General features: G+C 40.2%; 2 protein-coding genes across 5 annotated transcripts in view; one reads left to right on the top strand and one right to left on the bottom strand.

Annotated features, from left to right (window-relative positions):
* slc23a4 (solute carrier family 23 member 4) overlaps positions 1-5,239 on the top strand; it is a 60,562-nt gene extending 55,323 nt beyond the window's left edge. For both annotated transcript variants that reach the window (XM_068050737.1, XM_068050736.1), the window contains exons 10-12: positions 2,184-2,292; positions 3,432-3,527; positions 4,994-5,239. In XM_068050737.1, coding sequence (XP_067906838.1) covers positions 2,184-2,292; positions 3,432-3,527; positions 4,994-5,217 — 429 coding nt within the window. In that variant the 3' untranslated portion in view covers positions 5,218-5,239. The remainder of the gene's footprint in view (positions 1-2,183; positions 2,293-3,431; positions 3,528-4,993) is intronic.
* Positions 5,240-7,271: 2,032 nt separating this feature from the next.
* Positions 7,272-14,507, bottom strand: part of arfgap2 (ADP-ribosylation factor GTPase activating protein 2) — a 72,983-nt gene continuing 65,747 nt past the window's right edge. For all 3 annotated transcript variants that reach the window (XM_068050739.1, XM_068050738.1, XM_068050740.1), the window contains one exon: positions 7,272-8,267. In XM_068050739.1, coding sequence (XP_067906840.1) covers positions 8,250-8,267 — 18 coding nt within the window. In that variant the 3' untranslated portion in view covers positions 7,272-8,249. The remainder of the gene's footprint in view (positions 8,268-14,507) is intronic.

The following is a 14,507-nucleotide window of genomic DNA, read 5'->3' on the forward strand; positions in this document are numbered from 1 at the left end:
AATTCCTAGCCTCTAACCTGCTCCTGTAGCCACAATATTTATATGGCTGGTCCCGTTAATTTTCTGGTCAATGGTAACCCCCAGGATGTTGATGGTGGGGGATTCAATAATGGTAATGCTGTTGAATGTCAAGAGGAAATGGTTAGATCCTCACTTGTTGGAGATGGTCATTGCCTGGCACTTGTGCAGTGTGAATGTCAATTGCCGTTTAGCCCAAGCCTAACTGTTGTCCAGGTCTCAATCTTCATGACAAACAAGTCCGTAAGCTTCTTACACTTCTTGTTGGAGGTGAGGATCGAGAGGGCAGGAGATATGGGTTTAAGTAGATGATCAGTAGCAGAAAAAAGAAGCCCGGGTTTTGGCTTTGCTTATCCCTGTTCCACAACCTGATCATCAATGTTGTTCCCCCCTCCGCCCATCACTGCCTTCCTGGCCTTCCTTCCTGATTGCTCCTTTTTTCAGGTCTCCCTCCTTCACCACTTACCTGACAGCCCTTGCTGACATCACAGCGGCCTGATCTTCAATCCAACTTCACTGGTGAGCTGCCTCTTACTGTCTGTGGCTCATCCGCTGGAAATGAGGTCTGAGGCCTCATCATTCAGTGTGACCAAATCTCTAGATGAGTGGATCTAACTGTGCTCTTTTAAAACACAAATATGAGTATCTTAACTTTACCATGAGTGAATTTAAACAGTTTTATAAGTGAAATATATATTCCAGCTACACATTGATACAGACTTAAGCTAAATCAGATTTATCACTGAGTTACATACTTGTGCTGCTTGTGTGTGCTCACTTGACAAGCAGCACAAGTATGTAACTCAGTGATAAATCTGATTTAGCTTAAGTCTGTATCAATGTGTAGCTAGAATATATATTTCACTTATAAAACTGTTTAAATTCACTCACGGTAAAGCTCACTTGAGCACACTTCGTCATATTAAAGTGACTCAATCAGCAATGCTTGTGGTCAAATTCCCAATGATCAGTCCTCATGTAGAATATTTCACTAGTAAAATAACTAAAGGGCATTGTAAACTGATATTACCAGTTTGTAAATCAACTCTATGGAATTACTGTTCCCTTTTGAGTCAAGCTGTTAGTAAAAGCATAATTTTTGTGTTCAGCAGCAGCTTTATCGAATGATCATAGAATAATTACTGATGAGGAAGACCATTCAGGCCATGTATGTTCATCTATGCAGAATAACCCTAAAGTTCCCCCATTGCAGCATCTAATTGGTTCTAAAATAATTCCAGGGGTTTCATCTCCAATATACCATCTGAGAATCAATTCCATATGTCAATTACTCTTTGTGTGACAAAAGACTTAATATCATTTCTAAATTTAACCTTTTACGAGTATGAACATGTTTTTTCTGTTTTTTCTAAATCAAATCTTATTCCAAATATTAAAGACAAAAAGGATATTGATAGTTTTATCTGGGCATTTAAATTATTAGCGCTCGCTACATGTGGAATAGAAATCAACGGAACAGCTAATCTGTGATATCACAAAGTGGAAAAGTGCTTATAGGTTTTCTTGGATCAACCCTGCTGATAGTATGGACCTTAACATTGTAACGTGTGCTATTCTCAGGGCTCATGATATAATGCCTGAAACATGGAGGCAGAAATATAAGGAAAGGCCCATCTGGTATTTTATGTAAACAGCTCAAAGACACGTAGCAGATGTGGCTAGAAAAAAAATACTTGCATTTATATAGCACCTTTCATGACCTCAGTACGTCCTATAATGCTTTGCATCAAATACTTTCTGAAGTTTAGATATTGTAAATTACACAGCAGTCAATTTTCAGACATGCATCAACAGATTTGGCTGAACCACAATTGGACCCCTGCCTGCCATATTGAAAGCTTAGGATACTGTTTAGCACCTGAAATATGGGCACTGTGTGGCTGAGTTTCTAGGCCATAGGTTGCAGAGCCGTATCTATGCATTGCTTTGTTACATTGATGTTTCTGCTCCATTATATAATGGGGCAGGGAAGATAAGAGTTTTCGCTTTATTTGAAATTTTACCTATAATTGCTCACCGTATTTAAAAGTCAAGGCAAATTCAGAATAGCAAATTATAAATATCTATTGGAGAGCACAGATGTGAGGGCCAAGAAACCTTTTCTCATTCTGCTCTTTTTGATTGTTATATTTATTTCCTTTCAGTTTGTGAATATGAATTCTTCAAGAAATATCTTTATTTTTGGATTTTCCATGTTTTCTGGCATGGTTATACCCAATTGGATGAATAAGCACCCACTTGCTGTCCAAACAGGTAGGAAATGCTCCTCGTACTGCAAATATACACCTGCCCACGTCTACACCTAGATCAATGAATAATTATGTGAAAAGACTAAAGAACTTTGAGTGCTGTTAGCATTTTGCCATTCAGGTGGAATTATCTATTCTTAACCATTTAGACTTGCTACAGAAGAAAAAATAATTTTAATAAGAATAAAGCTAAGACTCCACAAGATTAAATTTTTATGTGTGCCACCCTTTTGTAAAACACAGTGTGTATTTCAACATGTGTCTAACATTGCACTCTTGGCCAAGTAGGTGTATTGTAGGCTAATGTAGATTTGCATTTAGAATACATTAATCTTCTGGAGCCTTGGCCTTATTCTTCTCATAACTGAAATTATTTTCCCTCCTTTTTTTGTGCCAGGAAGAAAGGGATGCAGGCAAGAATTTTGTGGATCAACTTTATCCAACTTTCTTTGTGTCTCATGTTTAAGACATTTGACACTGAATTATATTTTCATCAAGAGAAAAGATGTCAGTGCTGGGCATCGAGAAACTTTTAGCTGTTTTTTTCTCCGATTGTCTGCATCGAGCACTCCCAGGGCATTTAGTATAATAACCAGCTAGCTGTAGGGCAATAGTGCTATCCCAACAAGGTGCCTTGACCCAACTTCAGAACTGCATTAGTGTAATATTTTCATTTCTCATACCAGTCATTTTGTGGCCTAATTGGTGCTAAATTAGGCACATGTTAGGGGTGGTGTGGATTCCTATCCAATTGGAACTAGATTAAGACTCCACACACTAAATTATTAGAACCTTTTCTAACTAGATGGATGTAAACCAAAGCTTCAGCAATGAAAGGCCAATATCTAACGGTGCAACTGAGTCCACACTGCTCTTCTCTATATTACTCAGGAAGCATTTGACCTCATTCTTTCCTCTGATGGCTTAATCACACTCTAATCTTGTGGCCAAGTACAATCAGATCCCTATCTCTTGCTTCTGTGCCTCCTTCTAACCTTTTCCAGTCAATACTAAAGCAATATGGAATTTTAACATTAGGGTTGTATGCTGTATGGAATCTAGAGAAATTCTGCTTCATCTCAGTCAGGCTTCAATGAAAATGTTAATGCTGACAGGAAACTAAAGAAATGTTCTGCTTCCCAGGAGTACTTCCACTAGATCAAGTCATTCGTGTCCTTTTAACCACCAGTATGTTTGTTGGGGGATTTTTTGGATTTTTTCTGGATAACACTATACCAGGTAAGCTTCCTTCCCTTCCTGCTATTCTGTTACTTTGTAAGCAATGAAATTATTTTGTAACATTCTTAGACCCATGACGACTACATCAGGGGTTGGGGGTATGGGTGAGATTGGACATGGGCAGGTGCACAAAACAGGCAACATCACATCAGGTGCCTGTTATACGTTCCACCTGATACTCAGTTCCATTGACTTCAATAGAACTGATTCTTGGATGTGCCCTACATCAAGTAACTAATATCATTATGCTCGTTTTGCAACCCTGCCCATGTCCAATTTCATCAGTAGACTAATGTATACATTGTTAGACCTCTGATTATGAAATGTAGTGTTGACAGGATGTCAGTACAGCACCTGCCTTTATTTAAACCAGCAATATTACTGCTTGAGCATTTGCTTGTATACCATGCAACACATAATCTAAGCACCATATCCTTATACTCACTTATGTGTTAACTTCAATCATAGGCTTGAAGATTCAGGGAACTGGAATACATCTGGGCCCTGATCAGTTGCTATGTTAGTGAGTGTTTCAGAAAATACTCAGACTTACAGTATTCTTGATTTATCTCAGAAGATTTTACTTCTCTCTTGAATGCAAATTAGAATTGCCAGAAAAACCATTATTAAATGTTCCATCACTGTAATTACCATTAAGATTTCTAACTCTGATTAGAAGCATTCCAGAGGTATGATCACGTGACATTCTGACCAGGTGATGTCTGCAAATGTTATTGCATTTATAAAGGATGGCTCACTTATAGTTTAGTGTCTTCGCTGGTGGTTTCACATCAGAAATTCTGAGAACCAGCCACCATTGTGCAGGTAAACAAGGGAAAACACGAGTGGGGAAGAGGGGAAATCAGAGGTGCAGGAACTTTGATTCCACCAGTAAGTAAATCACTCACTGAAATTGCACTGATAGTAATGCTGGTAAAACTCTGAATCCCCTCATAACCAACAGTAGCGCAATAACTCACTGATCGCCCATATGTAACTGGTAGTAATAGGTGCAACACTCCGATATCATACCCGTAACTCACTATATGCACCTTGTAGTGAGACTGCACAAAATACAATCAGGTTCCCAGTCAATGCCATTTTTAAAACGGCCCCATCTCTCTCCAGTTACTGCAACTTACACTTTAAGAGAGCGAAGATCTCGAAGCCTGCTAGCGGCAATGCCCGGGAGATCCATGCTGCATTCGGGAGACTCCTGAGCAGAGCTGAGTGGCAACCCTAGTTACCATTGGAATGAAGAACAAGAACGCTCATTTATGTTGTGTCTTATTATTTCTCTGAGGATGTCTCAAAAGCTATTGCATTCAATGATTTACCTTGCGCAATGCACTCGCTGCAAACCGGGTAAACACAGCAGTTGCTGGGAGACGTTGCCAACAGATAATAAGACAATTCAATAGGCATGTAAAGACCATGTGGCAGAAGTGATTACTGATGTTTTTCAGGTACAGAGAAAGAACGAGGGATGATCGCATGGAAGGAAGCTATCCCTGAGGATGATGATAAAGGAGCAGATGACAACGACTGCTACAATTTACCTTTCGGTATTGGCACAAAGTGCTGCACTGGCGCCTGGAGGAGATACCTCCCCTTCTGCCCAAATCCAAAACCCCCTGATGACAGCGTGGAAGTAAATACTGAGGAAATTCATAAGGAGACAACATTTTAACACAGGGTAAACAAGACTTTGAATAAACCATTTTCACATCTGACTTAACCAAGAAATGGTTGTATATTCTATTCATGCTTCCCTGGGCTGACTTTTAATCTCTGTTTTAACAAAGAAAAGAATGATAACTCTGGAGAAAAATGTAAGAAAATACTGGGGTGGGGGTTAAGATGATCCTACAAGATTACAAGTGGTTATGACAGTGTATTGCCATAGTCTTCTAACACACGTTACACTTGAAGATAATCTGCTCCCGTTTCAAGACACCCACGGTTTTTTTCAAGTTACCAATTTGCTACTCCAATGCCTTTCTTCTTGAGACATCAAGAAATAACAGGGAAAAATTGAACATTTCCAACAACTTGTCCCCCTATAACAACTAGATCCAGACTATTCCAAAAACCATTGCACTGGGATGAGTTACAGCAGCAGAGGTGTTCATTCCACCTATCCTGAGCTGGTTGAAACTCAAATCCCGGAGATGAACGCAGTCAGTTACAGCTCTCGTGTTATACAGATTTTGAGAAAACCCTGTACAAATAAAAAAGTGAAATGAAGGCAGCAAGTGACACTAGATATCTAAGAAACATAGATAAAGTTACATAAAAAATATTTAAGTTAACCTCCCTATAAAAATAAAGTGAAGTCAGCACAAGGGAAGTGGCTGATTGGCGAGTAGATAGTATGTCTTTATTTATTGAAGTCTTAAGTTTAATTCTGTTAACCCCGTTAACAATCTAATAAATAGAAGTTCTGCAGGGCATCTCGATCCCGTGGAATGCACATCCTGCTCCATGTGAGAACGCTAGGATACTTCTTGTGTTGTCCAGAAAGTGTCATCAGCTAGAACAGGTCGTGCTCCAGGTTTTGGAGGTTGACCAGCAGCTGGTGTCACTGCAGTGCATCTGCGAGGCTGAGTGTTTCATGGATAGCATGTTTCTGGATGTGATCACACGGCAACTTAAAAGAATGCAGGTAGAGGGGGAATGGGTGACCACCAGGCAGTCAAGAAGGACGAGGCAGGTAGTGCAGGAGTCCCACGAGGGCATCCTCACTCTCCAACTAACATTCAGTTCTGAATATTGGTGAGAATGATGGTTCCTCTGGAGAGTGTAGCCAGAGCCACAGGTGGCTCAGCTATACAGGGGACCAGGAGGAAGAATGGGAAAGTAATACTGATAGGGAATTCTACAGTTAGAACAGACAGGCATTTCTGCAGTCACAGACATGAATCCATTATGGTATATTAACATCCCTGACACCAGGGAGGCACTGAATGCTTGCCCCCTCAATGTTCTCTGCAACCAAACAGCCAGTTGTCATTTCAGTACCAACATTAGGTAGACAGAGGGATGAGGTTCTGCAAGCAGATGTAGGGAGCTGGGAAGGAAATTAGCAAGCAGGTCCTGAAAGCTAGTAATCCCTGCATTACCCCCAGTCCCACGTGCTAGTGAGTATAGAAATAAGAGGATAGAACAGATGAATGCGTGGCTGGAGAGATAGTGCAGGAGGGCAGGCCAGAGATTCCTGGGACATTGGGACCAGTTCTTTTGGTTGGGGGGGTGGGGGAAGAAAAACGTAGAGGCCAACTGGGTTACTCAAGAGTACTGGGACAAATGTCCTTATGGGTGGTTTGCTCATGCTATTGGGGAGTGTTTAAACTAACTTGGCAGGGGAATAGAAAACAGGACATTACATTAGAAAGATGTAAAAATGCCACTTTGGTATGTTTTCATCTATTTTTTTCCCCAATTACAGTTTTCTAATGAGTTAATATTTCTTCCCCAGCGAGACGTTATTTGAACAGAAAACAGTTTCTCTCTCAATTTCAACAAGCTACACTGTAGTTTATAAAGTCAGCATTTTGTAATGTGTCTGTTGTACTGTTCAATTGTCCAGACACCAACATCTGATGTACAATACCTCTCCAATCAATACATTTTAGTATTTAAGCCCAAGAATATAATACATATACAAGAGTCACTTGTCGAAATCTTACTATAATCATTTATTGCTTACGTTTCCAAATTAGTTTAATTTCAGTATTGAGCCACTTATATGAAGCAAATGTCTTTATTAGAAATAGATGTTTACATATCTCAGTCCAGCTTTTTGCCACCAAAAAGTGTGCAATTTAAAACATAATGATCCAAAATTAAGATTCATTACAATATACAACTACAGCATATTACCATTTACATTTATTTAATTGGTCCCATGAGTAGAAATAATTGGTTTCCAAAAAGCACACCTTACAGGTTTCTGCTATAAACAGAAATGATTGATGGTCACCTTTCAACTGCCTGTAATTCCCAACATGGTGCCTTGCAACCTTCACATAGTTTATTTTCTGTATTTCAAATTCCTACAGACTATATACTTAAGGTTAACAAGAGTGTTTTGGCATATCATCTGTTCCAAGTACCAATAAACAATTCTATCTTACAATTGCTTAACAGACCCAAAAAGACAACCTGTTCCAGTAAACAAACAAGCCGTATAAGAAACTTTGCACTCACTTTCTCAGAGTTGTGTAGTGTTTTAATTATACAAACACTGTTTCTTTAAACAGGAAACAAAACCCAATTTATAAGAGCACTTCTTTAAAGCTGTGGATTTACCCATATTGTAATGTGTAACTGTATAGCAATTTTAAATTGAATATTGCACCCTTTTCCCAAACTAACTAAAGCTCTACATATTTAATACTTTTCTGTCTGGTTTAAACTAGAAAAGAAATCTCACTCTAATGACTGAAAAATAATTTCCTTTTGCTTGGTTTAAGTTTTTTCCCCCTCTTTATTTAAAGCACAGTATCACCTGAGACAGATTGACTCTGGGAAAACTCAAGCAAGTAGGAGCACAGATAGATGTCAGCAGATGCAATATTAGCATCAAACTGTGGCAAAAGATTTCCATCTTAAATTAACAATCCTTCAAAATATTTTGGTAATCAATGATGTGTCAGGCACCCAAATATAAATCACTTCTGAAAGGTTTCACATTCATTTCATCATACTGTTTGTATCCAATTAGGAGCCATATCGATCCTGCAAAAGACAAGTAAATGTTCTGTTGAAGGGAGAGGTTTTTGTGACCATTACAAATTTACTGCTATCAAATACAAGTAGCGCTATTTGTAGCAAGCCAAAACACTAATCTTTGATCATTTATGGATCTTAAAATAAAATAGGTTCCATCAAATAACCCTGGAGCTGAAAAACTCGACCACATAGCTGGAGAGTCATGTGTCAGATATGCACAATGCCTGATGCACTGAATTTCTCTGCTACGGTGAGTCAGTTTTTGTTCATTAATAGAAACTGAAATTTCCTTATTCAAGGGAGAAAGAAAATGACAGTGCTCGTGCACTAAATTCAATGCATAATTTCCACACTTCTAGATTAATTGAGAAGACAACACATTCATGTGAATTACTAAAATTATTCTTCCTTTGAAGAGAAGATTTGAAACCAGCATTCTCTCAGTGCATCATTAAAGCCAATTTTTACAGCTAATACTCACTAAATGAGTTTTAACACAGTATAAACAAAGACAATGGCCTGGATTTTGCAGTTGTAACAATGGCGATAGTCAGCATTCGCCATCATTACTCTGTAGAACTGACAACTTTTGGTGTCCACACATGCGCAGTTAAACGTGGAAAAGCAGTTGCTGCTGTCAGTGATTCCCTTCTCCAAGGAGTGTGCTCTTGAAGTCCTCGCAGATGAAAATCAAGTAGAAATCACTATGACATGAACTTCCAGTTTTTAAATAAACCCTTGAAAAACTTATGCCTTGGTGAATGAGGTGTAACTAGATTTGTAACAGCATACTAAGTCATAATCAACCACTTTTCCACAAATACATTGCCTCCAACTTCAAAGGGCTTCAAAGTAACATCAGGGAAAAATAGACAAAAGATCAAGCTAAAGGCATTAATATGTGAATGAGTGAAGTATTCGGAACAAAATAGATGAAGAGATGTAGTTGCACAGTAACCAAGACTGGGAACTATATATTCCAGGATACTTGACTTTTGGAAAAGACAGGCAATATGGAAAAGGAGTAGTTCTGGTAATAAGGGATAGGATAAAGACAATAGAGAAAGGATCTTTGCGTGGAAAATCAAGATGTAGTATCAGTTTGGGTAGAACTAAAACAACAAGGGGCATAAAACACTGGTGGGAGTAGTTTTTTGGTGCCTTAACAGTAGTTGTGGTGTCAGGCAGAGTATAAATCAGGAAATTAAGAGGTGCATGCAACAAAGTAATCACAGGGGACTTCAATTTTCATTTTGACTGGGCAAACCAAATATGCAGTAATAATGTAGAGATCAGGTTCATGGAATTTAACAAGATAGTTTTCTGATTAGTACGTCTAGGAACCTACTTGGGTACAGTCTATTTTAGATCTAGTTTTGTGCAATGAGAAAGGGTTCATTGATAATCTTGTAGTAAAAGGAGCCTTTAGGGAACAGTGATCATAATATGGTAGAATTTTATATTGAGCTCGAGTATGATTTAGTTAAGTCCAAAACTCCGAATAAAGCAAACTACTTACGGACAAGGGGTGAGTCGACTAGGGTAGATTGGGAAACAACATTAAAAGATGTGACAGTAAATAAGCAATGGCAACCATTTAAAGAATTAATCCATAATTTCCAACAAATGTAAATTCCCTTAAAGAATAAAGCCTCCCCGCCCCCAAGGGAAAAGTGGTCCAAACATAGCTAATAAGAAAAGTTAAAGATAGTATAAAATTAAAGGGAAAGGCTTATAATGTTGCCAAAAATAGTAGCAACCCTGAGTTTGGGAGGACGATCAGAATTCAGCAAAGGATGACCAAGGAACTGACAGAAAACACAATACAAGAATAAACTAGCAAGAGACATAAAAACAGTTTGTAAAAGTTTCCATAGATATGCAAAAAGGAAGAGATCAGCGAAAGTAAACATTGGTCCTTTACAGGCAGAGGCAGGAGAAATTATAATGGAGAATAAGGAAATGGCAGAGGCATTACACAAAAGCTTTGTATTATCTTCATAGTAGAAGACAAAAAAAAACATTCTGGAAATAGTGGGCACCAAGGGTCTAGTGTAAATGAGGAACTTAGGGATATTATTAGTAAAGAAATAGAACTGGAGAAATTAATGGGACTTGAAAATCGACAAATCCCCTGGGCCTGATGGCCTGCATCCTAGGTTTTTAAGAGGTAGCTACAGAGATAGCGGATGCATTGGTTTTGATCTTCCAAAATTCTCCATATTCCAGAATAGTTCCCACAGATTGGGAAGTAGCAAATATAACACCACTATTCAAGAAAGGAGGGAGAGAGAAAACAGGGAACGATAGGTCAGTTAGCCCGACATCAATTGTGGGGAAAATTCTAGAATCTATTGGTATGCTGCCTTCCTGGTGCTAGGGTCAAGGATGTCTCGGAGCGGCTGCTTGACATTCTGAAGGGAGAGGGTGAACAGTCAGAGGTCGTGGTTCACATTGGTACCAACAACATAGGTAGAAAGAGGGATGAGGTCCTGAAACAAGAATTTAGGGAGCTAGGTAGCAGATTAAAAAGCAGGACCTCAAAGGTTGCAATCTCTGCATTACTCCCGGTGCCACATGCTACTGAGTATAGGAATAGGAGGATAGAGCAGATGAATGCTTGGCTGAGGTGGTGGTGCAGGAGGGAGGGCTTTAGTTTCCTGGATCACTGGGCCTGTTTCTAGCAAAGGTGGGACCTGCGCAAGTTGGATAGGTTGCACCTTAACCGGAACAGGACCAACATCCTTGCTGGGAGGTTTGCTGGTACCGTTTGGGGAAGGAGAGGTTTAAACTCATTTGGCAGGGGGATGGGATACAGAGTGAAGTTACAGTAGGGGGTGATGCAGAGTCAAATTTAAAAGAGAAACGAAGTCAGACTGGAAGGTAGAATAAATATAGACCTGTTAAGGCACAAGTGAAAAATGCAAGGCTGGATTGCATCTATTTTAATGCAAGGAGTCTTATTAGTAAGGCAAATGAATTGAGGGCATTGATTACCACATGGCATTATGATATTATTGCTATCACAGAGACATGGTTGAGGGAGGGGCAAGACTGGCAGTTCAAGGGTATAGAATCTTCAGGTGTGACAGGGGAGGGGGTAAAAGAGGTGGCATTGCACTGTTGATCAAGGAGTCAATTACTGCAGTAAGGAGGGATGATATCATAGAAGGTTCCTCAAATGAGGCCATATGGGTAGAACTTAAAAACAAAAAGAGGGCAATCACTTGGCTGGGAGTGTACTACAGACCTCCAAACAGTCAGGGAGAGATGGAGGAGCAGATATGTAGGCAAATCTCAGAGAGGTGTAAAAATAATAGGGTAATAATAGTAGGGGATTTCAACTTCCCCAATATCAATTGGGATAGTCTTAATGCAAAAGGCTTAAAAGGGGCGGAATTCTTAAAATGCATACAGGACAGCTTTTTCAGCTAGTACGTAGAAAGTACTACAAGAGAAGGGGCAGTGCTGGACCTAATCAGAGGGAATGAAGCCAGACAAGTGGTAGAAGTGTCAGTGGGGGAACATTTAGGGGATAGTGACCATAACGCTAAGATTTAAGGTAGTTATGTAAAAGGACGAAGATGGACTGGAAATAAAAGGTACTGAATTGGGGAAAGGCCGATTTTATGATAAAACAGGATCTGGCTAAAGTGGACTGGGAGCAGCTACTTGTAGGAAAGTCTACATCAGATCAGTGGGAGTCATTCAAAGAGGAAATTTTGAGTGTTCAGAGCCATCATGTACCCATTAAGGTGATGGGTAGGACCAACAGGTCCAGGGAACCCTAGATGTCAAGGGATATAGAGGATTGGATCAGAAAAAAAAAGGAGGCTTATGACAGATTCAGAGCGCTGAAAACAGCGGAGGCACTAGAGAAGTATAGGAAGTGTAGTGGGGTACTTAAAGTAATTAGGAGAGCGAAGAAGGGACATGAAAAAACATTGGCGGGCAAGATAAAAGAAAATCCTAAGGCGTTTTGTAAGTATATTAAGGGCTAGAGGATAACCAAGGAAAGAGTAGGGCCCATTCGGGTCCAAAGTGGCAATCTGTGCGTGCAGCTGGAGGACAAAGGTGAGGTTTTAAATGATTACTTTTCATCTGTGTTCACTATGGAGAAGGACGATGTAGGTGTAGTAATCAGGGAGGGGGATTGTGATATACTCGAACATATTAGCATTGAAAGGGAGGAAGTATTAGCTGTTTTAGCGGGCTTAAAAGTGGATAAATCCTCAGGCCCAGATGAGATGTATCCCAGGCTGTTATGTGAGGCAAGGGAGGAGATTGCAGAGGCTCTGACACAAATTTTCAAATCCTCTCTGGTCACAGGAGAGGTACCAGAGGATTGGAGAACAGCAAATGTGGTACCATTATTTAAGAAGGGTAGCAGGGATAGACCAGGTAATTACAGGCCAGTGAGTCTAACATCAGTGGTTGGGAAACTATTGGAAAAAATTCTGAGGGACAAGATTAATCTCCACTTGGAGAGGCAGGGTTTAATCAGGGATAGTCAGCATGGCTTTGTCAGGGGGAGATCATGTCTAACTAACTTGATTGAATTTTGAGAGGCAGTGACGAGATGTGTAGATGAGCGTATCGAAGTTGATGTAGTCTACATAGACTTCAGTAAGGCTTTTGATAAGGTCCTGCTTGGGAGATTGGTTAAGAAGGTAATAGCCCATGGGATCCAGGGTAATTTGGATCCAAAATTGGTTTAGTGGCAGGAAGGTCGAGGGTTGTTTTTGCGAGTGGAAGCATGTGGCCAGTGGTGTACCGCAGGGATCGGTGCTGGGACCCTTGCTGTTTGTAGCGTACATTAAATGATTTAGACATGAATATAGGAGGTATGATCAGTAAGCTCGCAGATGACACGAAAATTGGTGGTGTCGTAAATAGTGAGGAGGAAAGCCTTAGATTACAGGACAATTTTGATGGGCTGGTAAGATGGGCGGAGCAGTGGCAAATGGAATTTAATCCCGAGAAGTATGAGGTGATGCATTTTGGGAGGACTAACAAGGAAAGGGAATATACAATGGATGGTAGGACCCTAGGAAGTACAGAGGGTCAGAGGGACCTTGCTGTACTTGTCCATAGATCACTGAAGGCAGCAGCACAGGTAGATAAGGTGGTTAGGAAGGCATATGGCATACTTGCCTTTATTAGCCAAGGAATAGAATATAAAAGCAAGGAGGTTATGGTGGAGCTGTATAACACGCTAGTTAGGCCACAGCTGGAGTACTGTGTACAGTTCTGGGCACCACACTACAGGAAGGATGTGATTGCACTGGAGAGGATGCAAAGCAGATTCACCAGGATGTTGCTTGGGCTGGAGCATTTCAGCTATGAAGAGAGACTGAAAAGGCTAGGGTTGTTTTCCTTAGAGTAGAGAAGGCTGAGGGGAGATATGATTGAGGTATACAAAATTATGAGGGGCATTGATAGGTTAGATAGGAAGAAACTTTTTCCCTTAGCAGAGGGGTCAATAACCAGGGGGCATTGATTTAAGGTAAGGGGCAGGAGGTTTAGAGGGGATTCGAGGAAAAAGTTTTTCACCCAGAGGGTGGTTGGAATCTGGAACGCACTGCCTGAAGAGGTGGTAGAGGCAGGAACCCTCACAACATTTAAGAAGTATTTGGACGAGCACTTGAAATGCCATAGCATACAAGGCTAAGGGCCAAGTGCTGTAAAATGGGATTAGAATAGTTAGGTGCTTGATGGCCGGCACAGACATGATGGGCTGAAGGGCCTGTTTCTGTACTGTATAACTCTATGACATGGTAACAGGACACTTAGAAAATCATAATATGATTAGGCACAATCACCATGGATTTATGAAAAGGAAATAGTGTTTGACAAATCTGTTAAGAGTCTTTTGAGGTTGTAACTAGCAGGATAGATAAGGGAGAACCAGTAGATGCAGTGTATTCAAAAGCATTCAATAAAGGTGCCATACTAGAGGTTATGACACAAAATTAGGATTTATGGGGTTGGGGGCAATATATTTGCATGGATTGAGGATTGGTTATCGGACAGAAAACAGAGTAGGAATAAATGGGTCATTGTTGGATTGGCAGGCTGTAACTACTGGTATACCTCAAGGATCAGTGCTTGGGCCTCAGCTATTTACAATCTATATCAATGACTTAGGATGGAGGACCAAGAGTAATGGACCCAAGCTTACCGACGATAAGAAGTCAGGTGGGAAAGTAAGCTGTGAGAAGGGCGCAAAGAGGCTACAAAGGAATA

Source organism: Heterodontus francisci, chromosome 18 (assembly GCF_036365525.1).
Source record: "Heterodontus francisci isolate sHetFra1 chromosome 18, sHetFra1.hap1, whole genome shotgun sequence".
In the NCBI taxonomy this organism is placed as follows: Eukaryota; Metazoa; Chordata; class Chondrichthyes; order Heterodontiformes; family Heterodontidae; genus Heterodontus; species Heterodontus francisci.